At 44.8% G+C, this 27,639-nt stretch overlaps 1 protein-coding gene across 6 annotated transcripts in view; it reads right to left on the bottom strand.

Annotated features, from left to right (window-relative positions):
• Positions 1–27,639, bottom strand: part of DOCK1 (dedicator of cytokinesis 1) — a 560,005-nt gene that overhangs the window by 354,148 nt on the left and 178,218 nt on the right. For all 6 annotated transcript variants that reach the window (XM_055560921.1, XM_055560923.1, XM_055560922.1 and 3 more), the window contains 2 exons: positions 22,681–22,751; positions 19,638–19,744 (listed from right to left, as the gene is read on the bottom strand). In XM_055560921.1, the coding sequence (XP_055416896.1) occupies positions 19,638–19,744; positions 22,681–22,751 (178 nt within the window). The remainder of the gene's footprint in view (positions 1–19,637; positions 19,745–22,680; positions 22,752–27,639) is intronic.

Below are 27,639 nucleotides of genomic sequence, written 5' to 3'. Positions count from 1 at the left end.
GATCTGGCAACCCAAAGGCCCTGGCCGCAGTCCATGCCATAAGGCCCCATGTATGTGTCATGCCGGACAGGCAGGGGTGGACTTCACCGCCCTCCAAATAATCGAGTGTGTTGGTGTCATCTGTCAGAATCACTCCAGGGTGAGGGAAGGGATGGCCGCCCTGTCCATCTTCTGCTGGGAGAGATGCCGTCAACCATTCCTGGTTCCCGGTGCGAACGCCCACCTGCCACCCAGCCCAGAGCTCTGTGATAGCTTTGCTCGTTTATTACCCAGCCTCTTTTGAGGAAAAAGGACCAAATTTTGGACATTTTGCTGCCATTTTGTCATGTTTAAAGACTTTCATCCTGTTAGTTTCTGAGAACATAAAAATCTATTTGTTATAACCCTTCATGGGTCCATAGTATCGAGAGATACTATGGAATACACACAGGATGTTTTCAACATCCACAGGATAACTGTGGTTCTAACCTTATCACTGCTGCCCACCTCTGGCTGGTCAAGATAAAGGGGGCCATGGGGATAAGCCTACCTCACCGAGAGGATGGAACAAGACCACATGAGCAGGACTTTGGGAGGGTCCAACACGCCTGTCCAGAGGACCACCACTGGCCCCTGACCACACGCCCATCACAGGACCAGCTCACCGGGAGGGAGCAGCCACATGTCCGGGGCTTCCGTACAGGTGCACAGAACACACCAGGCATCTCCTGAAGGTCTCCAAGGACAGAGGGTCACAGGGCGGCCGCACCTTCAAAAACACGACCCAGGCCTCCCCACAAAGAAGAGCAATGTCCCAGGTCCTGCAGTGGCTGCGAGAACCACAGCTGGAAGCAGCCCAAGCTCAACTGACCCACCTTCCTGGTGACCCTTGACTGGCAGGCCCCAGCCCAGGCCCCCGACAGACCTGGGGACGGGTGGGCTTCTGGTGCCAGGCCTCAGACTGCTGGATCTAAGACTGGCTCTGGGAGCTGCTTGTCCCTCTGAAACAGTCTCTGTTAGAGGAGAGGTCTGGCTCTCAGCCAGGGGAGGGGCCCCCACATGCACCAAGACCTGGCAATGGAAGTGTGTGTTTGTGTGTTTGTGTGTGTGCCTGTGACCTCCTGCACATGTGTGGGCATGTGTGAGCAGGCATGCATGTGCTCAGGGGGAGAAGTGCTCTTTTCCCAACAGGACAGCTGCACAGGACTTGGGTCCACCGTCTTAAGCATGGCTGAACCCAGGGCTCTGCTTGTTTGAGGTGGCGAGCAAGGATGTGCAGCCGAGGGCCACTCTGTCCCGTCCTCAGAAGACAACGGGGCAAAGCCGTCACTGCAAGCTCCCACCTGCCTCTGGGGACTCAGTTGCACTGAACAGTGTCCAAGCAGATCCCCACAGCAGTGCTCGGGCTCACATGCACATGCACTTGCGCATGTGTGTGTGCACATGTGTGTGCGCGCGTGTGCATGTGTACTGTGTGTGCATGCGTGTATGTGTGTGTGTGCGTGCACACGTGTGTGTGCACGTGCGCATGTGTGTGCGTGCACGTGTATGTGTGTATATGTGTCCACGTGTGTGTGTGTATGTGTATTGTGTGTGTGCGTGTGTGTATGTGTGCGTATACGTGTCTGTGTATGTGTGTCCGTGTGTGTGTGTGTATGTATATGTGTCTCTCTGTGTGTATGTGTGTATATGTGTCTGTGTGTATATGTGTCTGTGTGTGTGTGTATATGTGTATGTGTGCGTGTGTGTGTGCGCGTGTGCGTGCACACAGGAGTGTTGATCTGGGCTCTCTGTAACTACAGGTGCAGAGGACCACAGGAGAGGGTCTGCAGTGAGCAGGTGTGCCTCCTGGTGCTGTCCCAGCCACCCAGCAGCCCTCCCCACCCAAAGCAAAATGAACCTTATTTTACAAAGGACACCACTGACTCTGCATTTACGCTCCCTTCAGCTTTCTCAAGAAGTGATGGGACCAAGTTTGCAATAACACTAAAGATCCTGAAAATTTTTCTAAGTCAAAACAAAACATGAGGAGCATAGAGGAAGGTACCCCCCACACAACCACTCACGCACCCACCCACACACACACATACCCACCCATACACTCACACCTGCAACGAGCTGTTTTAAAGCATCAGACATGTATCTGGCAGTCAAGGAAGAGGAATCCCCTGTCATATTCTGAGTGTCTCAAATCGGTGACCCCAGTAACCTTCTCCATGAATAGAATACCATTTCTACAGCAAGATCAGTGCCTATAGTCCCACTTGGTTCAGAATGGATGTCTGGGGAAGCTGACAATCTCCCCACTCAAAAGAAAAAAAGAAAAATGACCAAACAAACAAATACCGAAATCAAGAAAACACATTTTAAACCAACTACCCACAGATCAACACATGGAGAAAAGCTGTGACCAACACGTGACTGAAGCCTAGGAACCTGGGTCAGTCTATTTGATTTTGTTTGTTTGCTTTTTCACTAAAGTAGAGTCAAGTCCCCTATGATGAAAAGGACATCTTTTTTTGGTGTTAGTTCTAGGAGGTCTTGTAGGTTTTCATAGAACTGTTCAACTTCAGCTTCTTCAGCATTAGTGGTTGGGCATAGACTTGGATTACTGTGATACCAAATGGCTTGCCTTGGAAACAAACAGAGATCATTTTGTCATTTTTGAGACTGCACCCAAGTACTGCATTTTGGACTCTTTTGTTGACTATGATGGCTACTCCATTTCTTCTAAGGGATTCTTGCCCACAGTAGTAGACAAAATGGTCATCTGAATTAAATTCACCCATTCCAGTTCATTTTAGTTCACTGATGCCTAAAGTGTCAATGCTCACTCTTGCTATTTCCTGTTGGACCACTTCCAATTTACCTTGATCCATGGACCTAATGTTACAGGTTCCTATACAATATTGTTCTTTATAGCTCTGGACTTCCATTACCAGTTTATTTATTTAACGTATAAGCAGAATGCATCATGTGAAATACCAGGCTGGATGAACCACAAGCTGGAATCAAGATTGCCAGGAGAAATATCAATAACTTCAGATATGTAGATGACACCAGCCTTCTGACAGAAAGCAAAGAGGAACTAAAGAGCCCCTTGATAAAGGTGAAAGAGGAGAGTGAAAAAGCTGGCTTAAAACTCAACATTCAAAAAACTAAGATCATGGCATCTGGTCTCATCAATTCATGGCAAATAATGGAAACAGTGACAGATTTTATTTTCTTGGGCTACAAAATCACTGCAGATGGTGACTGCAAACATGAAATCAAAAGATGCTCGCTCCTTTGAAGAAAAGCTATGACAAACCTAGACAGCATATTAAAAAGCAGAGACATTACTTTTCCAACAAAGGTCTGTTTATTCAAAGCTATGGTTTTTCCAGTAGTCATGTATGGATGTGAGAGTTGGACCATTAAAGAAAGCTGAGCACTGAAGAATTGATGCTTTTGAACTGTGGTGTTAGAGAAGATTCTTGAGAATCTGTTGTACTACAAGGAGATCAAACCAGTCAATCCTAAAGGAAATCAACCCTGAATATTCATTGGAAGGACTGATGCTGAAGCTCTAATACTTTGGCCACCTGATGCAAAGAACTGACTCCTTAGAAAAGACCCTGATGCTGGAAAGCATTGAAGGCAGGAGGAGAAGGGGACAACACAGGATGAGATGGTTGCACAGCATCACCGACTCAATGGACATGAGTTTGAGCAAGCTCCGGGAGTTGGTGATGGACAGGGAAGCCTGGTGTGCTGCAGTCCATGGGATCACAAAGAGTTGGCCACAACTGAGCGACTGAACTGAACAAGAGTTGGTTTACAACAATGTGTTAGTTTCCGGTGTACAGCAAAGTGATTCAGTATACATATATCTATAAACGTTTTCAGATTCTTTTCCATTATAGGTTATTATAAGATACTGACTATGGTTCCTTGTGTTATACAGTAGGCTCCTGCTGTTTATCTATTTTATATATGAAAGTGTGCTTCTGTTAATCCCAAGAGTCACAGACATAGAAAACAAATTTATAGTTGGCAAAGGGAAGGAAGAGGGGAGGGATAAATTGGGAGTTTGGGACTAACAGTCTAATCGATTTTGGAAAAGCCTTTTGGTCTGATTAAAGTTCTGTTTACCCATGCACATAAGAAAATAATAATATCTATCTGTCTCACTCTTTGCCTTGAATCTTGGGCAAGTTACTTCAACTCTTGAAGGCTTAATTGTCCTTCTCTGCAAACGGGCATGCTACTGTTAACCCTTCGGGCTTATTGTGAGAATCAAATGATGTAATGTGTGTATCTGGCAAGTAGTCAGCACTCAGTCAAGGGTAGCTGTCAATAACTGTAACGGAAATAATATTATTCTGCAAAGTCAGCTTTTCCAACAAAGTACACAGCAAAAATTCCTGCCTTAGAGTTTCTTAGTCAATAGGGTAGCCAGTGAGCCCTTGAAATACAGCCTGTTCCACTGATGAGTAGAATTTTCAACTTTAGTTAATTTCATGTAATTTTTTACATTTAACTTTTTAACTTAAATGTAAAAAATGGACACCTGATTCAGTTCTTGCACACAACTATTTGGAACGACGGAACAGCATGTATATGTGAATCTCCTTTCCTGTGGTGAATGTTATTAAATGTGAAAAATACAGATTGAGAGTCTGTATGAAAATTCAGCATTCAAACTGAGATATGATATACATGGAAAAACCACACTGGATTCTAGACAGTTCCTATAGAAAAAAAAAAAAAAAGTGTGAAACATGCCATTTGTAATATTTAGATCAAGGTTGTGTTGACATATTTCAGATGAAATATATTATTAAAATTAATTTTACCAACTGTCTTGTACTTTTTTTTTTTTACTGTGGACTGTATAAAATTATAAATTGTGTGTGTAGCTGGCATTCTATCTCTGTTGGACAGCGCAGTCTGGGAGTGTGCTAGGAAGCAGATGTTGGAGGCCTCCTGTGCGATTTCTCATTTTAATGAACTAGTGTTCATCTCTGGAAGGAGAGTCAAGGCCACAGCTTTCTCCTGGCGGATGGTCTTCAGTCACAGACGTGACTGCAGGCCTCATCAATGCCTGTTAGTCTGTGTCAAGGCACAGAGCTGACCTACAAGCGAGCCAAAACCCGGCAGCACAGTTGTCCTGGCTTTTCCCTGCCACGGACAGAGTGAAGGCTGACTGCCCCGCCCAGACGGCCAGGAAGGCGCAGGCGGTCCTGAGCTCAGACCCCTCACAAACCAGCCATGGGGATCAGAGCCCTGCAACACACTAGCCAGCCTTCCACACCCATTTCCCCAGTGCGATCCACTTTGATTACAGACAGCAATAATGTGACATCTGCTCATTCTCAGCTGTGCAGGCTGAAGCCATGATGATTAATGCTCTGGTAATGGGCACAGAGCAAAAAATATTAATCTTTATAAAAGGTATTCAACAGGCATCATCAGCTTATAAATGTCCAAAGAGAATATCCGTCTATAACTCCATTACAGCTCTACATCAAAGCAGGATGCAAATACGAGAATGAATCTGTCTGTTTAAAACATTCATTTTATGAACACTGAATAATGTGCTTCTTAATTTTTAGTTTGGTCACATTAAACAAATGATCCATAAAGTGCATTTAATAACCTTGAGCCTGTTACACAGAAGTAAGATCCAGACGAATACTTTTAATGAGAATTAAACAGCAAGAGTCATATAAACGGGGGATGCTTTGCTATCAATCTTTTTCAGACAATCATCCGATTTTTCAACAATCTAAGAACTCTGTACCCACATGATTCAATTTGTTCAAATAACTCTCTCCCGCTATACAAATCTTCCAGTGCCAGAAATGCGGAACACAGAGCCAGCAATGCAAGGGATCACAGGAGCCATCTATTCATGTCCCAGCTGTACAGACGTGGGGACAAGCAGCCAGTGTAGGGACCAGGCAGCAGCTGAACTAGAATGAGATGTCTGATCCTGAAGCCAGATGACTATGCATGTAAACATGTGTACACATGTGTCATTCAGGTAACTTTACATGTTGAATGCAGATTAAATTTTTCAAAGAATCATTTTAATTCGCTTTAACTAAACTGTGATCATTAGCAGTCCCAGCAGGGTAAATTCACATCAAGTAACCCTAAGCATACCAGTTTCCCTTTCTGAACTGCAGATCTTGGTCGTGAAATGGAGTAAACACAACTGCCCCGCTCTGTGTTTCTATTCCTACCAACAGGCAGTCCCTTGTAAGTATTCTGGTCAGAGGATTCTCAGCACCACTTGGCCAAGTGCTGCAATAATTGGAAATGAGATAATCTGCCTGTCAGCACTGAGGGACCCAATGTCACCAAACTTTAACTGAGAGAGTGACAGAGCAATTAAAAGCATCTTGAAAACTGGAAGGGAATGGGGCAAGATACAGATTGTAGAACAAGAGAAAAAGAAGTTGGTCAAAGATATGTCTTCTGGACGAAGCCAAAGGGCCTCATAAAAAAATGTGTCATCTTTTAAAGAAGGGAGAGGTGTAGCAGATATTTTGTATCCCTCAGGTTGGAGAAGTGTAATCATAGAGAGTAACCGTTCATTATTATTATGTTGCTGTTGTCACTCACTAAGTCATGCCTGACCCTTTGCAATCCCATGGACTGCAGCACACTAGGCTTCCCTGTCTTCCAACATCTCCCGGAGCTGCCCAAGTTCATGTCCATTGAGCTGGTGATACTATCCAACCATCTTATCCTCTGCTGCTCCCTTCTCCTTCTGCCTTAAATCTCCCCAGCATCAGGGTCTTTTCCAATGAGTCAGCCCTTCACACCAGGTAGGCAACGTACTGGAGCTTCAGCAACAATCCTTCCAGTGAATACTCAGAGGTGATTTCATTTATGATTGACTGGCTTGATCTCCTTGAAGTCCAGGAGACTTTCAAGAGTCTTCTCCAGAACCGCAATTTAAAAGCATCAATTCTTCAGCAAATTCAGATTATAATAATAAATACCTTGTCAAATGAAAGAAGAATCACTGGAGAAAAATCTCAAATCTCCATTTAAAAGCAGACCAAAAAAAAAAAGGCAGATGAAAATATTAGTAAGACTCAAGCAAAATGCCAGGGAAGACAGTGTGCAAAGTACTGGTCAGACCAGGAATTTGTTCTCTGGATAGAAATGCATCAAGGAGGTGTCTCAGGACCTTTGAGAGGAATGCTATAGGCTTGCCAGTCCTTGGGCAGAACCGTACTGTGTGGAAGATGAGGAAACAAAGACAGAAAAATGGGGCTGGGGAGTTGTAGGCATTTACCCAAGTGTGTGAAGGAACCAAGAACACAGGTCTTGGCCTGTGCAGCCCAGCGCACACTCTTCTACTAGTTGTCCCAGTGATGAGCTATATGGTTAAAAAACAATGTCCAAACCTTACGGTCTGTCCCATCCAGCTTGAGGGAAGGACTAGCCCTCAGGGAGGAGTTTATGCAACAACAACAAAAAAATAGCATCTCAAAAGAGAACCCAGGAGATGGCAGGCTGAGCTGAGGACCCTCCAACTGTCCCAGGCAAGTTTCTGTAGGCAACACGAGGGACCATGAACTGGGGAGACTTAGAGTCCTAGCACCAGTGTGAGCATGACTCGATAAGGGACAATCAAGCCGGCCTCTTCTAAGACTGCACCTTGTGCCAATAATATCAAGCAACAGGGACAGAAGTTCACTCAGAGGGGAGCACAGAACAGAGAACCAATAGACCATCAATAAAGGTTAGACCAACTACACCCTGAGGAACTTGACGCCACCAATTTAATCACACAGAAAGAGAGAGACAAGGCTAGGAAAACTCCATAAGCACACGAGCACAACCCGCTACACGCCTTATGTTTCATTTATGTATGTGCTTATTTATTCACATACTTGTATTTTATCTTGTTCCATATGGCATTTGAAGTGAATTCAGTTTTCAGAATGCATTACTCATACAGTGGATGTGAATCAGCTTAAGAGTAGGTAATGGATTTGTAACGAGGAAAGTCCTTAATCAGCACCACGGTGGTGGACAGCTCCCTGCCTGGGAAGCTGCTTACCAAGTACAACTTGCCAGTTAACTCCTGGGTGGTTATCTGTAAATTAAGAAAATTACTCTTTTCCAATTAAATATTTTTAAATGGCTCTGAAGCCTCTCAGAGGACTCAGATTCGCTCACCAACAGTCCTGAGCACATGCTAGGTGCTTAACAAATTATAATGGAATTTAAATGGATATAATTAAGAAACTGAAATTGAGTTCACCCTCCCAGATTCATTAAACCACTTCTAAAAAGGCTGCCCTGTTTTAACAAGTGATGTTTTCAAAACACATACAGTGAAAGCTATAGAGTGACATATTGAATTCGGGATGAAAAAAAGTACACTATGTTACAGATAGAGATTAAAATTTTCTCAGGGCATGATTTAAATGGAGAAAATTATATTTATATTCCATCATTATTTAAGAAATTAGTCTTTGGGTTTCACAGCTGGTAATGTTCATTAGAAGTCTTCAGCACAACTATCTAATTGAAGTATTCCAGAAAGCTACAAAAGTGGTGCATTAAGTAACTGCCACATACCACGCTACCAACCCCAATTTTTCTTTCTGTGTAACATCCGTCAAGTTAACAAAGCTACGACAGAGTGCTTCTGGTTTTAAGATCCCTTTCAATGAAGAGAAATCTCTTTTGAGATTTGCTTATGGATCCAAAGCATCAAGAAGGTATATTTTACTACAGGTCTGTATTAAACACACAGTTTCCCTTTCTATGATTTAAAGCACGACAAACTGATTAACAGGGTAATTTTTTAGAGATATAAATTTTCTATTTTGGATGGAATGACGATGAAAACAGTCTAGAAGCCTTAACCAATAATTCCTACTAGGAGTCCCACTAGGCATCTGAGTCTTTGCCATCAGATTTTCAAGGGTTGCTATAACTAATGTTCTCACCTCTGTTTGATAACTGGAGGACTCAATCGCCTGAAAATTAAGAATGAGGGAAATGATTTTTAAGCTCTCTAGGCCTACATTTTAAAGAAGCTCTTTATTGTTCAAAAATGGAAGACAAATGAGGTTTGATGAGGCTGATGAACACTGTCTAAAGGGAGCTTATTCATTATATTGAAGGACAGAGCCACAGGAACGGCCAGAGAATGAGGGAATGACACATTTTCCATTCCTCCTCACTGCTAGATGGCAAACATCATGGAAAAAAATAAAAACAAGCAAAGGGGTCCCAGTGAATAGTAAGCTAAAACCAAAGTAATTCACCAAGAGTACTAAACCAAGCTACTATCAAGACTGGAAAGAGACAGTGTTGCCACTAAGTCTCTAAATCTTTATTCTCCAAACCTTAATACCCTGCAAAATCAACTTATGACACAAGATAAGTATATGCAAGTTCTAAAGGAAATACTGTTCATGGGGTTATCAAGGCAAGAACACTGAAGTGGTTTACCGTTCCCTTCTCCAGTGGGCCATGTTGTCTCAGCAGGCCTTACAAATAGCTAAGAAATGAAGAGAAGCAAAAGGAAAAGGAGAAAAGGAAAGATATTCCCATCTGAAGGCAGAGTTTCAAAGAATGTCAAGGAGAGATAAGAAAGGCTTTCTAAGGACTCCATGCAAAGAGATAGAGGAAAACAATACAATGGAAAAGACTAGAGATCTCTTCAAGAAAATTAGATATACCAAGGGAACATTTCACGCAAAGTTGAAAGGGCACGATGAAGCACAGAAACGGTATGGACCTAAGAAAACCAGAAGATATTAAGAAGAGGTGGCAAGAATACACAGAAGAACTATACAAAAAAGATCTTCATGATCCAGATAACCACGATGGTGTGATCACTCACCTAAAGCCAGACACCGTGGAATGTGAAGTCAAGTGGGCCTTAGGAAGCATCACTATGAACAAAGCTAGTGGAGGTGAAGGAATTCCATCTGAGCAATCTCAAATCCTAAAAGATGATGCTGTGAAAGTGCTGCACTCAATATGCCAATAAATCTGGAAAACTCAGCAGTGGCCACAGGACTGGAAAAGGTCACTTTCCATTCTAATCCCAAAGAAAGGCAATGCCAAAGAATGTTCAAACTACCGCACAATTGCACTCATCTCACATGATAGCAAACTAATGCTCAAAATTCTCCAAGCGAGGCTTCAACAGTACGTGAACCGAGAACTTCCAGATATTCAAGCTGGATTTAGAAAAGGCAGAGAGATCAAATTCCCAACATCCACTGGATCATAGTAAAAGCAAGAGAATTCCAGAAAAATATCCACTTCTGCTTTATTGATTACACCAAAGCCTTTGACTCTATGGACCACAACAAACTGTGGAAAATTTTTAAAGAGATAGGAATACCAAACTACCTTACCTGCCTCCTGAGAAATATGTATGTAGGTCAAGTATCGACAGTTAGAACCAGACACGGAACAATAGACTGATTCCAAATTGCGGAAGGAGTACATCAAGGCTGTACACTGTCATCCTGCTTATTTAACTTATATGCAGAGTATATCATGAGAAATGCCAGACTGGATGAAGCACTAGCTAGAATCAAGATAGTTGGAAGAAATATCAATAACATCAGATATTCAGATAAAACCACCCTTACAGCAGAAAGCAAAGAGGAACTAAAGAGCCTCTTTATGAAAGTGAAAGAGGAGAGTGAAAAAACTGGCTTAAAACTCAACATTCAAAAAACTAAGGTCATGGCATCTGGTCCCATCACTTCATGGCAAATAGATGGGTGAACAATGAAAACACTGACAGACTTTACTTTCTTGGGCTCCAAAAGCACCGCAGATGGTAACTGCAGCCATGAAACTAAAAGATGCTTGCTCCTTGGAAGAAAAGCTATGACAAACCTAGACAGTATATTTAAAAGCAGCGATATTACTTTGCTGACAAACTTCTGTCTAGTCAAAGCTATGGTTTTTCCTGTAGTCATGTATGAATGTGAGAGCTGGACCATAAAGAAAGCTGAGCGCCAAAGAATGGATGCTTTTGAACTGTGTTGTTGAAGAAGGCTCTTGAGAGTCCTTTGGACTGCAAGGAGATCAAACCAGTCAATCCTAAAGGAAATCAGTCCTGAATATTCATTGGCAGGACTGATGCTGAAGTTGAAGCTCTAATACTTTGGCCACCTGATGTGAAGAAATGACATTTTGGAAAAGACTCTGATGCTGGGAAAGACTGAAGGTAGGAGGAGAAGGGGACGTCAGAGGATGAGATGGTTGGATGGCATCACTGACTCAAGGAATATGAGTCTGAGCAAGCTCCAGGAGTTGGTGATGGACAGGGAAGCCTGGCCTGCTACAGTCCATGGGGTCGCAAAGAGCCAGACATGATTGAGCGACTGAACTGAAAGAAAATCTGTCAGTTACTTCTGTCACTTCCAATATGAGAATATAGAAAAACTAGATCCTGAAAGGCAAGGAGATTCAGTGTTACTGGAATGAGCTTTCCTCAGGTCTCAGGTGCAGAAGCACAGCGGAAAGGAGCCCAAGTGGGTAATAGAATGTCTCCCACTTCAGCTGTTTCCAAGTATGCCCAATGTGCTTGACAAATTTAAGTCAATGCTATCTCAGCTTGATTTCTTTTATTCCAGTTTTTATAACATTAATGTGAAATATTTTTGTCAGCATAAATCCCAAACCATGGTGTCCTTGTGTTTATGTTAATTTAATTACACTGCAACCTTTCATTTCTATAATAGGATCAAAGCTTTAATCTTCACAGCTTTTGTCAGATAGGTGGGCAACTATGTAATCACATGGGAACAAAGCTACAAATATACAAAGAATGAAGCTTTGACCTTTCCTTCTATTTTAACTTGATTTAAAAGTCTGCTCACTCCATGCCACAGGTTATTTGGAAGAGTTACCTTTTTGTGAGGCACATAATCTATTTAACCAGCTTTCAAGTAGTCAGATCACATCTCTAGACAATGCTTGGAGCCATTCCTGCCCATTCCCTGGCTGTCCACACAGGGCAGGATAAAGAGCCCAAGCCCTTCCCCTTAGCTGGAGACCAGGAGCGGGAACAGCCCAGGTGGGTTCCTAACATCAGCATAGGGACCAGCCCCTCCGCACCTCATCCCTCTTCTGAAACAATGCCATCTACTCTGACTACAAGGTCACATTTGAAAAGCCACCTTCCCGAAACACTGTGAAGGCTAGGATTTGCTTCAACCTATCTGGGGGAGGGTGGGGGGAGCAATGGATTGGGATTAGTTGGGATGAATTTGGGATGAGCAGATGCAAGCTATTAGACATAGAATGGATCAACTACAAAGTCCTACTGCATGGCACTGGGAACTATATGCAATATCCGGGGAATAAACCATAATGGAAAAGAACATGAAAAAGACAGTGAAGAACAGAGGACCCTGGCGTGCTGCAGCCCGTGGGGTCACAGAGTCAGAAACGACTGAGCGACTGAACAGCAACAAATGTAGTGTGTGTGTGTGTGTGTGTGTGTGTGTGTGTGTGTGTAACTGAATCACTTGGCTGTACAGCAGTAATGAACAACACCGTAAGTCAACTATATTTCAATAAAATATATTTAAAAATAAAAATATCTAGGGGAGAAGCACAGAGATAAAAAAAACGGGACTATGACTTATTAGCATTTGAAGCCCAGTGAGGGGTACATAGGCATTCGTTATTACACTCTTCTTATTTTCCTGTCTGTTCAAGTTTCTCTGTAATTTTAATCAAAAGCCATCTTGAACTGTCCCTTGTTGAACGTCTTCTTTCCACAAAACAGGGAAATAATAAAATCAAAAGCAAGACGACCACAACCTTAATTTTATACAACTGCTCACAGATGACCCCCCGTATCTCAAGGCTCTCACCATCTTCCTTCTCTCCTTCTGTTACTTCTCCTTAAAGACAGGTCCTCCCTACTCCATGATCAACCCACTCAAAGAGCCTAGACAGGGAGAGAAGGCCACCTTCCTGCACGCAAACACAGGACTTCCCCTCCCTTAGAGCAAGTGAACCTCTACTTCTGCATCATCAACTACAGGAAAGCCTTTGACTGTGTGGATCACAACAAACTGTGGAAATTTTTTAAAGAGATGGGAACACCAGACCACCTTAGCTGTCTCCTGAGTATGCAGGACAACAAGCAACAGTTAGGCATGGAAAAATGGACTGGTTCAAAATTGGGAAAGGAGTATGTATATTGTCACCCTGCTTATTTAAATTCTATGCAGAGTTCATCATGTGAAATGCCAGGTTGGATGAATCGTATCCCTGGTAGCTCAGCTGGTAAGGAATCCACCTGCAATGCAGGAGACCCCCATTTGATCCCTGGGTAAGGAAGATCCACTGGAGAAGGGATAGGCTATCCACTCTGGTATTCTTGAACTTTCCTGGTGGCTCAGCTGGTAAAGAGTCATGCTTTCTTCTCTGCAATGCACCCCAGGGAAAGACATGCTGGACGTGAACATTCAATAAATATGCATCATGAGCCAAGCCCTGTTTTGTTGCTACCAAATCTCTACCAAATCCTTGAAACTCCATGGATTGGCACATGAGGCACCTCGGTCCTGCACTATCTCCCAGAGTTTGCTCAAATTCATGTCCACAGAGCCGATGATGCCACCCAACCATTTCATCCTCTACCACAACCCTCTCCTTTTGCCTTAAAGCTTTCCCCTCATCAGGGTCTTTTCCAAAGAGTCAGCTCTTCTCATCAGATGGTCAAAGCACTGGAGTTTCAGCTTCAGCATTAGTCCTTCCAGTGAATATTCAGGATTGATTTCCTTTAGTATTGACTTCTTTGATATCCTTGCAGTCCATGGGATTCTCAAGAGTCATCTCCAGCACCACAATTAGAAAGCAACAATTCTTTGGCTGTCAGCATCCTTTATGGTTTAACTCTCAAATCTATACATGACTACTGGAAAAACCACAGCTTTGACTTTACATAACTTTGTTGGCAAGTGTTATCTTTGCTTTTTAATCCACTGTCTAGGTTAGTCATAGCATTCCTTCCAAGGAGCAAGGGTCTTTTAATTTTATGGCTGCAGTTACCATCTGCAGTGATTTTGGAGCCCAAGGAAATAAAATCTGCCAATGCTTCCACTTTCTGCCTTTCTATCTGCCATGAAGTGATGGGACCAGGTACCATGATCTTAGTTTTTTCAATGTTGAGTTTCTAGTCACCTTTCTCACTTTCCTCTTTCACCTTCATCAAGAAACTCTTTAGTTCCTCTTCACTTTCTGCCATTAGGGTGGTGTCATCTGCATGTCTGAGGCTGTTGATATTTCTCTTAGTGATCTTGATTCCGGCCTGTGATTCATGTGAAAGTCACTCAGTCATGTCCAACTCTTTGCGACCCCATGGACTATACAGTCCACGGAATTCTCCAGGCCAGAATACTGGAGTGGGTAGCCGTTCCCTTCTCCAGGGGATCTTCCAGACCCAAGGATCGAACCCAGGTCTCCTGCATTGCATGCTGACTCTTTACCAGCTGAGCCACCAGGGAAGTTCAAGAATACCAGAGTGGATAGCCTATCCCTTCTCCAGTGGATCTTCCTGACCCAGGGATTGAACGGGGGTCTCCTGCATTGCGAGCTGATTCCTTATCAGCTGAGCCACCAGGGAAGCAATTCATCCAACCTGGCATTTCGCATGATGAACTCTGCATAGAATTTAAAAAAGCAGACAATATACATACTCCTTTCCCAATTTTGAACCAGTCCGTTTTTCCATGTCTGTTTCTAATTGTTGCTTCTTGACCTGCATACTCAGGAGACAGCTAAGGTGGTTTGGTATTCCCATCTCTTTAAAAAATTTCCACAGTTTGTTGTGATCCACACAGTCAAAGGCTTTCCCGTAGTCAATGATGCAGAAGTAGAGGTTTTTCTGGAATTCTCTTGTTTTCTCTATGATCCAACAAATGTTGGAAATTTGCTCTTTGGTTCCTCTGTTTTTATTAAACCCAGCTTGAACATTTGGAAGTTCTCAGTTCATATTTGAACTGGCTTGAAGGCCTTGTTCTAGGCAGCAGCAATAGAAAAATAACAGGGCCATGCTCAAAGCCCTCTCATTTTAAGGAAGGACCACAGAAAACAAGCCAAGAAGGAAAACTGGACAGTGAGCACACAGTGTGGAGAGTGGCAAGAGGAGCCATGGGGCAGCATGTCTGGGGTATGCTCTGCACGGTGATCTGAGCGCCTCTTGGGGGAAGCTCCCTATTTAATCCCTTTCAGTATTTGATCTGAATCTATCTTCTTTCACCAATTTTCTTTCATCACGTATTTGACATGATAATACCTTCCTCAACGAGGACAAAGTCTCATCTGCTATTTTTCTACGAAATCTTCAACAAAAATGAAGACACAGGCCTAACATTTATTGAACGTGCATTAAATGCTGAGTGCAGATCTCAGTATCACACATGTATCAAACTGCAGGTAACGTAATCTTGGCCAGAAGAAAAGGGCAGCTGGAGAAACTGAAGCCTGGAGGGTAACTTAGCGGAGGTCACTGAGTTAGCAGGTCACAGAGGTGGGATGTGAACGCAGGCAATCTGATCACAAAGTCCACACATGCGCGCAATCCTCTTACAGGCTGCCTGTCCTCATTACAGAAAAGAGCTCAGAAACATGTAGTTCTTTAATAATGAGGAAGCAAAATCACTACCCTGGTGGCTCAGACAGTAAAGAATCTGCCTACAATGTGTGAGACCCAGGTTCGATCCCTGAGTTGGGAAGATCCCCTGGAGAAGGGAATGGCAGGTCACTCCAGTATTCTTGTCTGGAGAATCCCATGGACAGAGGCGCTTGGCGGGCTACAGACCATGGGGTCACAAAAGAGTCAGATTATGACTGAGTGACTAACACACACACAAAATCATTTATAGAAGAAATGATGCAAGCCAGTCATTCATTTCCTTTTGTAAACAAAGCAAAGGGAGACAGGGAAAACACAGAGAAAAGGCTGATGTGGCCGACAGCCAACCCTGAGCTCCGAGTTCTCTGGAGGCCTCCAGAGGGGATGAGACACTGATGCCATCAGCCATCTACTACCGCCAACAGGCAGGATGGCCAGGTCCACGCTCCAGCTTCTGAATAGCCTTCTTATACTAGGGGGAGATTTCTACATTACAAGCTCTGTTTCCCGAATACAGATGCCAGAACTCAAATCCACAGCCACACTTGCATCTACAATGCAGAATACATCCTCCTTTCTGCCAAGGAGGTATAGTCTTGTAGGGATGGCAACTGTTAATGAGCAGTGGGAAGGACAGCTCTGTAAAGAACTCCAGTTTCCTTCGGATCAGGGTAGAGGATACGGACATAACAGGAGCTACGAGGACCTGACTCAGAAGGAGCATTGCAACTTGTACGGCTGTGAACAGATGGCAGCGACAGTGCCCGTGATGTCCAGACTGGTTCGGGCCAAACACAACTGTCTTTGCCAAAGACACCTCTCCTGCTGTAGCCTAACAAACTCAGCTGGACCCTCTGATTCCTGGTCCTTGAAGGGGACAGAAGAGAAGCAGGCTAAGCCAACCTGCACCCTGTAAGCCTCGGCCAGCTGGGACCCACGCCTGGCAAGGGAAGGCTTTCCTGCAGAGGGGCAATGCCACTCTCAGAACTCACTGCCAGCCTCACTGCACCCAAATCAGCTTGCTATTCCCATAAAAGTGAGACTGAAATATCTTTGATATTGGAGGGAGATGGAAAGAAGTGTTTTGGAGCAAAGCCACAGAGTCTCTGCTATGAGAGAACCAACACGCATGCTGATGAGCAAAGACTCACCCCCGGAGCCCAACAGGGGAGCCAGAGGAGCCAGACAGGGAGCCCTCCAACCGCACCCCCCGAGAATGCAGACCATCCAGCGCAGTCCGCAGCTTGCGCTGCCAAATCTGGCCAGAACGCATTCTAAAGATCTAGGGAGCTAGTTTGAGTGATTCTACTTGGATCAGGAAAGAGGACATGGACAACTACATTTTTTACAAATTAACAAGAAACGGAACAAGGGAAGACACTCACAGCCATCATATCTCATCAGAAAATGGTTTGCCTTTAAATATTTATACCAAATGTGGCACAGAATATTTTGCACAAGTAATGATATTGTAAGAACAGACCAACCGGAAGATTTCCAGTGCTATATCTTTCCTGACAAGGAGGTAAGATGGCTCTTGATAACTCAAGGTTGTCTTTGCTGTCTTTACCCAGAAAGATTGTGAAAACTCACAGCCTATACACGGGCCCATTTTCACATCAGACAGCACATTCTGAAATGCTTCCAGGCAGCCAGAGAGCGTCTGGAAGTACATTTGGGGAGCCAATTATGGCTCAGAGACCATCTTATAATGGGACAGTTCTAGAGCTGCTTGTAAGACATGAAGCTTCAGGCTAATATTGGCTCATTCATCACTGCCCATAATAATTCTGGATTCATTTATTTCCTGCGATCTCTTTGACTACCTCGGGTACATCTGGCTATTGAGATTCAATTCCAACCTTTGTAATATCTAGAAAGATACTAAGTTGATCATTCTAAAATATGATATATCCTGGTAATTCCCTGTCAAACAAAGCTAAATATTTATTTCTATGCTCCATGTTTCTAAAACAAGGCTTAAGGCAGTCTAAAATTAAAAAAAGAAAAAAAAAAAGACATATAAAACAAGAATGAGAACAGAAATCGAGAACAGTAAAGAGAGCAACTGCCAAACACACAGACTGACATAATCCTCAAAAACAAATCCTACGTTTGCCTTCACGCAATCTACTAGCTAAAAAACATGTGTAAGTTTCCACAGAAGAAAGCACTTCCCTGAAATACATTCTTAAAAGATGTATTTTAGTATGTTTAACTGAACCGTTTATGCCTTAGGTCCTTACTCAAAAGGACCTCATTCATTTGGCATGTGGGACAAGAGTGTTCAACAGAGATTTTGAAATAGTTGTCATTTGTCTCCAAGAAGGTCTTCCCTATAAAAACACTCAGTAAAAGCCAAGTACGAAAAGAAGTGAAGTCACTCAGTCGTGTCCGACTCTTTGCAACCCCATGGACGGAGGAGCCTACCAGGATTTTCCAGGTAAGAGTACTGGAGTGGATGGCCATTTCCTTCTCCAGGAAATTTTCCTGACCCAGGGATCGAACCCAGGTCTCCCGCATTGCAGGCAGACGCTTTACCGTCTGAGCCACCAGGGAAGCCAAGTACAGTTAATCCTTAATAATTGTTACTTTATGACAATCGTTAACTCAGAAAAGTTGATGGTAATAGTGGTGAAGGTGTGTGTGTGTTTGTGTCTCCGGGTTGGGTGGCTGGAGGAAGAGATATTAGTAATCTATCTAATAAGATCCAGATATAAAATTTTCAGGGGATTTTTACCTGCTGTGGCATCAGCTTTAGTTTATATGGAAAGAAACACTGAGGCCGCGTCTTCCCAAATCACCTCTACCACACGCCCCGCCAAGGGCCCCAGAGAGTCCCCAGGCTTTAGTAACACCTGAAGAACGAGCAATTCAATACCCAGCCTTCCAAGGAGAGCTTGAAACACGGACAGTCGGATTACTGGTTTAAGGAGCTGTGTGAGCTCTGAGTCGCAAGCAATGGTAGCAGAGTTGACTTTCTTTGATGCAAGTGACAAATAGAGAACGATGTTTGGAAGGGCTGCAGGAAGCCACTCACTTCTTGGTTTCATGTGCTTTCTCCAGAAAAACACTCCCACTCAGATGAAGTCTTAACATTTCCTCTTAACCTAAGCCTTAGCTATAAGTATAGACTACAGGGAACTGTATAAAGTTAAATCAAGAAATAAGATTAAAAACATAGGGTTCAGTGGTCCAGATGGAACAAACGATTAACCAGACACACTGAGTCCTCCACAGGAAACTGAGCTTCTCCATCTCTGGAACAATACCACACATGAGGACAGAAGAAAATGAAAGGAAAAGCCAAACAGCTGGTCAGAAATGGAACCAAAACAATGTATGCCGTTCCATCAGAAAGTCACTCAACAGTCTTCCCGTCTCCCTCCAATAAATGAGGAAGACCGTGGGATTATGCAAAGGTCTTAAGCTTTCAATAAAACTTCTTGACAAGTGTAAAATATTAATTCAATCTGTCCAAACAGAAAGAAAGTGATTAATAGAAAAGGGTAGGGAGATAACATGTGGAAATATAAAGTGTCCTCAGGATAAATGAGTTGAGGAATCATTCAAATTCTTTCTCCTTTGCGCTGGGTTTGAAGAAGCCCTGTCACAAAATGCTAAGTTCAGGCTAAGACAGAACCATTACTTCCAGGTTGAAAGAAAATTTGAAACTTTTCATTGCAATCATCTCAATGGAAGTTAGTGATTGCCTCCCCAGGATAGATAATCACACATCTTAAAGGCTACAATGTATGCTGATTATCTGAGGGCCTTGGTATACACCTAAATTCCAAACTACGAGGACTGGCCTTCATTTCTCAATGATCTATTACCTACAGTAGATGTCAATTACCATTCTCTGGCAAGGGCTAAATCTTCCTTTCTTGTAACGGAGCTGTTTTAATTGGGGGCAACCTCCCCACTCCTTTTGACAAAGAGAGAATTCAGAAGGGTCAAGGTCTTCAGACAATGATTAATGTGACAATTTAGTGATTCTCAGGGTTTCACTCACCATGCTGTGTGAAGAGGTCACTGTGAATTATTTCAATCAAGCAATACAGCTTCTGAATGGTCAGCAAACCCACGGGGACATTTAGGATGAAATCAGTAAACATTTTGCTGTAAAAGGAAAAAGCCAAGGGAGAGAGTTGAAGGATATACTACAAAATGACCCAACAGAATACAAGACCGTACTGAGACGTGAGCTCACTGAAATGGTCACTGAATGCCACCAGAAAGCTGAATGAGGCCCATTAATATGGACCAAAATCTCACCCAAAAGAATGATGCTTTATGATGTTATTTTTCATTTCACACCCACTAAAATGGCCATAATTCAAAAGAGCACCAATACCAAGTGTTGGCTAGGATGTGAAGGAGCCGGTACCCTCATACCACGCTGCTGGGAATGCAGCACGGTACAGCCTCTTTGGAATTCTGTCTGGCGGTTCCTGAAAATGTTACCATAGTTACCATCAGACCCAGCACTTCCACCTCTAGGTGTACGCGCAGAAGAAACGAAAATATATTTCCACACAGAGCCCTGTGCATGAATCAAAGAAACGTTACCCATTACACATGAAAAATAGAAAAACCCAGAGGTCCATCAACTGATGAATGCAGAAACAATTCACCCATTAAAAAAATGAATTTCTGACATTCACAGACCTTGAACACATTACACTAAGTGAAAGAAGCCTATTACAAAAGGCCACATATTGTGTGACTTTATTTATATGAAGGCTTCCCTGGTAGCTCAGAGGTTAAAGTGTCTGCCTGCAATGTGGGAGACCCGGGTTCGATCCCTGGGTTGGGAAGATCCCCTGGAGAAGGAAATGGCAACCCACTCCAGTATTCTTGCCTGGAGAATCCCATGGACTGAGGAGCCTGGTGGGCTACAGTCCAGAGGGTCGCAAAGAATCAGACACGACTAAGTGACTTCACTTATTTATATGAAATGCCCAGAAAAGGCAAACCCATACAGACAGAAAGATTAGCGGTTGCCGAGCACTGGAGTGGGAGTGGGCAGCGTCTCTTCACGGGCACAAGGAATCTTACTGGGGTGATGAAACTGTTCTGACGTTAGATTATGGTAATGGTGTAGAAGTCTCCTTCGGGATGTGGGAAAACAAGATGTCTTCAGTGCAGGAAGTCTATTGTAAACCACAAAATGTAATGCAGAATTCATTTGGAGGTGTATGTGGGTGTGTGTGTGTTTGTGTGTGTGCGTGCACGTGCATGCACAAAAGATAACCGGAAGGATCCAGATCATCATGGAATCATTATAACTCTGAGCTATTCTCCTCTGTGATTTCTTCTGTATCATCACAACATGACTCAGTCTTCCAAAGAAGGAAAAACACATCCATGATTTTCAAAGTCATTGAAGAGGAACCCACGCAGGCAGAAAGAGTCAAGGGCCCAAGAACAGATGGCACTGGTCCTGGGGAAGGCGGGGGGGGGGTCTTCAGGCACAAGGCACACGCACCAGCTGTGAACATCGAAGTCACCCCCGTAATGAGCGGAGGCCTGGCCCTTGAGCCCCAGGAAGGCAGCCCAGAGTGAGGCCATGACCCACCCAACCTCAGCTCCTTGTTCATCCCGTTTTCTCCATATCTGAGGTTCTCAAACAGGAGCATTCATTGGAAGCACCTGGAGGGATCTTTGAAACCAAATGGCTGGACCCCACCACAATTTGTAATTCAGAAGATCTGGGAAGGAGCCTGACATTCAGGAAGTCCCCGTACCTGCTGGGGCTGCTGTTACCTGGACCACTGTCTGAGAGCCGGGTGCGCAGAGACCCAAGTGGGCAGACACGGTGCCCAAGGGCCCATTTGTTCCTCCTTTTCTCATCGAGCGCCTGTTAAGCTAGAACTGGCACTGTCGGTGCCCGGGGGCCGCAAACAAATGTGTCCACGTGGGACCCTAAATCCTCGGGCACATCAGACACGAGATGACTCATGAGGCGAACAGCTCCCCAGGAGCCCCTCGCCCCTCACTCCCAGGGCAGGAGTGACCTATGGTGGACATAAAGTGCAGGAAGGATGGCCGCTTTTCATTCCATTTAACCACCCAGGGGACACATGGCCCTTTACCAATATTTAGGTGGGCTTTGCTGGCTGGTCAAATGGTGCCATCACCTGGGGATAAGTTTACTGTATCTAATGTTAAATCAAGTCACCAGTCCAGGTTCAATGCATGAGACAGGGCGCTCAGGGCCAGTGCACTGGAATGACCCTGAGGGATGGGATGGGGTGGGAGGTGGGTTCAGGATGGGGGACACATGTATTCCCATGGCTGATTCATGTCAATGTAGGGCAAAAACCACTACAATATTGTAAAGTCATGAGCCTCCAATTAAAATAAATCAATTAATTTTAAGAAAATCCAATCAAGGATCAGACGAGGACTGTGCTGTGATGTCTGGGGTCACAGAGGCCATGTACCCACTTGCTCACGACACCTCTTTTCCAAATGCAGTGACGTCTGCATGGTATACACCCGAGACTGGGCTTAGACAGCAATGGCAGCAATACTGAAAGCTGAAAGGAAGGACTCCATCGCCAGCGTGACTCCGAGGTCTGACAGCCAATGTCCACCTTGCCTGGAGTTTGGTTTGGTTTGGTTTTGGTTTTACTATAACCTGAACTGACAACCCCTGGCTCCTCTGTCTGAGGTTCACTGCTCTCGGTCAGGAACCCCCTGGAGAGCAGCCGTGTGGAGGAGGTGAGACGTGAACATTAAAGTCCCTGTGTCAAAATGTTTAGGTGTTGAAAACAAAACCCAAACCCAAGAACCACGCGTTGGATTTTCAACTCTAAAGGATGCAAAATACCAAATTTGTATTATTTATGCGTGAAGCTAAAATTAATCTTCTAAAGAAACTATTGTGACTGTTGATAAATGATTCCTTTTTCACGTAATGAGCTAGAACATGTTCCAGAAGGATCCAGGGCACGGACCTACGTGGACATGAGCCAGAACCCTGGGCATCCCATGAACTAAAGGAGTCCAAGCATGGTATGGGGGAAGCCTTCGCCCTGGGTGCTCCTTACCTGAGCTCTTTGGGATCAAATACCAATTTCACATCGTTGACAATAGTTGGCAAGTATTTCAGCGCTGCCCCCTGCAAACCAAGAACAGAGAAGAAGATTGGGCATCATGCATTTTGGCAAATGTGAATACAAAATTGCAATCACTATGAAGAACCAGAGGCAGATCAAGAAGGCAACACTTTCCAGATGAGAAGCTAACGGTTAAACACAACAGAAATAGAGGAGGTAATAAAAAGCCTCTGATCCACAAACAATGGAGATTTATTACATGGTTATCCTGACATATAATAATAACAACAGCATTAGCTAAAGCCAATATTCTCCGCTTGCTCACTGAATGCCTGATAAGTGAAAGTTGAAAGTTAGTCGCTCAGTTGTGTCTGACTTTTTGTGACCCCCATGGACTGCAGCCGGTCAGGCTTCTCTGTCCACAGAATTCTCCAAGCAAGAGTACTGGAGTGGGTTGCCAATGAATGCCTATACTGCACTAATAAGCTTTTATGTGATTTTCTCCTTAACTCTAAGGAAGTTATAGCAAAAGAATACCTGTGCCCTCAAGCCATCAGATGCCCTGCAGCCTCACACTGTCAACAATTACAGTGACTGCCTTTGTTCCATTCCAAAATTGACTGCCTGTGTATCTCTTAACTTGGAATCATTTTCTTCTTTAGTAACTTTATTTCCCATTATTTATATTCCATATCTTCTAGGAAACCCTACTTTCAAAAAATAAATTGACGGTAATAACAATAGATTCTAATACATGCCCTGCACTATGCTGCTGCTGCTGTTTTAGCCATTAAGTCGTATCTGCCTCTATGCAACCACATGGACTACAGCCCGCCGGGTTCTTCTGTCTGTGGGATTTTCTAGGCAGATTGCCATTTCCTCCTCCAGGGGATCTTCTTGGCCCAGGGATTGAACCCATCTCTTCTGCGTTGGCAGGTGGATTCTTTACCACTGAGCCCCCACCTGGGAAGCCCCTGCACTGTGCTAAATCCTTATATAGTTTATCTTTAATTTCAACATAAATCCTACAGGGAGTTAGCTGTGTTGGAAGGCAAGGTAACTGACAATGGGGATGGTAATGACTTTGCCCCTGATCTCGCAGTTAGTACTGAGCTGAGCTAGAATTAAAATTTAGTTCTGTGGGGGGGTGGGGGGGGAATATATGGTGGGAAGCCAGAGCCTCAGTGCCCATCATTTATAGCTGGTTGGGGAAAAGTCCTGGAATTTTAGAGTCCTGACCCTGGCTGGGATTGCCCCCCACCCCTGCCTGTCACTCTAAAGGACTCCTTCTATCAGTCTGGGCACCCCCTTCCTGAACGAAATGGAGGGAAACTATTTTCATCCAAATACCTCCAGGGGCTGCAGTAAAGCTCAGAATCTAATTGAAAAGAGCACTGGATGAACAGATAGTGCCACACCTATTACCAGAAACAGTTGTCAGCATTGTTTTCCAAAAGCAAGTAGGCAGAAACCCATTTTTAAAAGAATACCCTGAGTATATATGGGCGACTGATTTGCAGCAAGGGGACAAAGGCGCCCCTCCTCCAGCACCAAATGAAACGCCCTCCACACCTCACTCCCTATATAAGAATTCACTTTAAATGGAACCTAGATCCGTAGATCTTCTATTCTAAAAACTATAAAATGGAAGAACATACTTGTGAATTTGGGCTAAGCGAAGATTTCTTTCACATGACAACAAAAGCATAGTCCATAAAAGAAAAAAAATTAATTATGTTATCAAAATAAAGAATTTCTGCTCTTCAAAAGAACTTCTGCTGGGATAACAACAGATGAACCACACACCAGGAGAAAATAACTGCAAATCACACATATGATAAAGATTCATATCCACCATATACAAAGAATTCTTAAAACTCAATAATAAGAAAGCAATCTTCCACCCAAAATAGGCCAATGATTTTTTGAAGAGGCGCTGTTTACAAAGAAGATCCATGGGTGACAAATAGGTACGTGACAAGCTGCTCAGCATCACTAGCCACCAAGGAAATGCAAATTAAAACCACAAAGAGATACCACTAACAACTACTAGAATTGCTAAGCCAAAATAAAATAAAACTAAAAATCTGACCATACCATGTGCTTTCTGCAGATGCTACAGGTCTGAAAGCAAACTGGATCTGCAAGTTTGAGAAAGCACTCCCCACGCAGCCCAGCAATCACACTCCTGAGAGGGGCCCCACGGAAACACAAACTCAGGCTCACACAAAACCTTGTATCTGAATGTGCACTGCTGCTACTGCCAAGTCGCTTCAGTCGTGTCTGACTCTGTGCGACCCCATAGATGGCCTGAATGTGTACAATTACTTGAAATTGTCAAAAACTAGAAACAACCTAAATGTTTTCAAGAGGTGAGTCCCTACAAAGGAATACTACTCAGTCATGAAAAATACCAGGATGCTATTATATCTGACATGGATGAACCTCAAGTGCATTCTGAGATGGAAGACAAGCTCAAAGCTTCAAACTGATGCCATTTTTAGAACATTCAAGAAAAGCACAACCAGAGGGAGGGAGCACACCTCAGGGGCTTCCCGGGGATGGAGTCTGGGGAGGGCTTATCCCTAGTGAAGGACTGAAGAAGGCAGGGGGTGGGCGGAACTCTCCTGTATGACCATGTACAAACTATACCTTACATTTTTAAATGAATAAAAATATATTAACTGGAGGGACAGCCATGAAAAATGCCTGAGAGATTCTTGGACCTTTTAACACTGGTGTCCAAGAGTTAAGCGGTCAGATTCAAGTAACTTCAAAGATGAGTTCAGGTTTCCTCAGTGTCACCTGTGAATTTTCTGTAATTGCCAGACACTTCTCTAGGAGCTTGCCTCTCCTGGCAATAAGCCCTCGGCATGGCCAAACGAGAGAGGTCTTCCACCAATGCCTTTCACAGATGAGAAAGCGAAGCCGTTTGCCAGATTGTGGAGCCAGTTTATCCACCTCCAGGGTAAGAGTGAAACCACCCCACAAAAGCTTCCACACTCCACAGTCAAGATGCTCAAGGCCAGGGAACCCAAGTTTACCTGTCAGTCTGCACTACAGAGCTTCCCTGGTGGCTCAGTGGACAAGAATCCACCTGCCAGTGCAGGACACACGGGCTCAATCTTTGGTCCGGGAAGATCCCACATGTCTCAGAGCCACTAAGCCTGTGCACCACAGCTACTGAGCCTGGGAGTTGCAACTACTGAGCCCATGAGCTGCAACTGCTGAAGTCCGTGTGCCGTAGAGCCCGTGCTCTGTAACAAGACAAGCCACTGCAATGAGAAGCCTGCACGCGGCAATTAAAGAGAAGCCCCCACGAGCAGCAGTTAGAGACAGCCCACGCGCAGCAACACCCAGGACAGCCAAAAATAAAATACAAATACATAAATAATTTGTAAAAAAAAAAAAAAAGTCTGCACCACAGACTTATTGGTGCCTTTTCCCCCAACGGTAACCCCGTCCTTCAATGCCGGCCAGGTCAAGGAATCCCAACTCCCCGCTCCGAGAGGCAACTTCTGAAAAGAACCTTAAATGGAAACAATTTCATTCCTGTTTCCAAAGTTCTGCTTCAACTACCTCGGAGTTGCTTTGAAAAACTGAAAGATATTTATTGTGACATTTAATAATAAACGTTTGCACCACTGAGCGCTCAGGCCTGAAACTGTCTTGTCTAGTTTGTGAGGGTCCCCGGGGGGAGAGGACTCATAAGCACCACTCTTTTCATCCTGAACCCCACAAAGCAGCATCTGCCTGCAGCAGGTGATAAATACCAGCTCACAAGGACCGACAGACAGCGGCAAACAAGGCAGGCCTTCGTGGTCCACCCTCGGCTGCCCAGGGCGCCCGGGCACCACGTTAACCAGGCTCCCGAGGGCTCCGCAACCTGACGTCACCGCGACGCCCACAGAGGGAGGGCTGGACCCGCTATGACCCCCAAAGGCTGGTTAACAGGGCATCCTTCCGGGTGACCTGGATCCCAGGGACGTCACGTCTCAGTTCGTGAGGATGACAGAGATCAGAGAAGAACACAAACCCACATGGGTCCTGGAGAACACAACAAGGATGGGCAGATAGAACAATGTGAAGGCAGGGGGTGTCTCCTCCACACCCATCTCCAGCTCCCCATCTCTGGTGGTCCTGGGCTCCACACCACCCTTCATTTTGCCGTGGTGACCACTTCAGCCTCTCTCGTCTCTCCTCCAGCCCAGGATCCCAGCCCCTCCCCGCTCAGCTCACCTCCGCCTTCAGGGGAAACCAAAACCCTCAGGAGAAAATGGGACAGGCAGCCCTGCCCACCACTCAAGCCAAAACAAGTCTGCGTGGATGCCCGGCCTCTGCCCATGCTTCCAGGTGAAGGGAGGCAGCACCTGGCCCCACGGAGGGGACCTCCCGCCCCACCGTCTGCTTAAGGGCCGCCTGCGTTTCCCACCTGGCACTCTCCAGGGGGCCCGGTTCTCACCCCAGCGGCCCCTTCCTGTCACACGTGTGCGCACCCTGAAACCACCCAGAGCCCCACGCCCCACACCTCCCTACCCTGTACAGACGGTTCCCAAGCTGAGGGCTCAGTTCAGGCACCCCGCAGGCTCCCTGCACCCACCCTCAGCCACCCACCCCACCTCCATTCCTGCCCGGGACCCGGGGATGCCAGGCCTGGCCCTAGGTGACTTCCCGTGACACCGCTGTGACCCCTCACCTCCCGGGGCAGCCACCTTCCTCTGTCCCCCGCCCCTCCCTTAAAGGTGGGTGTCCTAGCTGTCCTGTTCTAGAGTTTTCGCCTTTGTCCACATACCCCGGGGGAGGACCCCCCTCCATCCAGCTTGACTTCTAGTGTCTGTCTCTGGGGTCACCTCTCTCCTGAGCATCACACATATACACACACACACACACACACACACACACACCCAGCAGCTGGGTTCAGGGCAGCCTCACAGAAGCAGCAAACCCCCT

The sequence above is a fragment of the Bubalus kerabau genome, chromosome 22 (assembly GCF_029407905.1).
Source record: "Bubalus kerabau isolate K-KA32 ecotype Philippines breed swamp buffalo chromosome 22, PCC_UOA_SB_1v2, whole genome shotgun sequence".
Taxonomy (NCBI): domain Eukaryota; kingdom Metazoa; phylum Chordata; class Mammalia; order Artiodactyla; family Bovidae; genus Bubalus; species Bubalus kerabau.
This window is presented reverse-complemented; position numbering and strand designations above follow the sequence as displayed.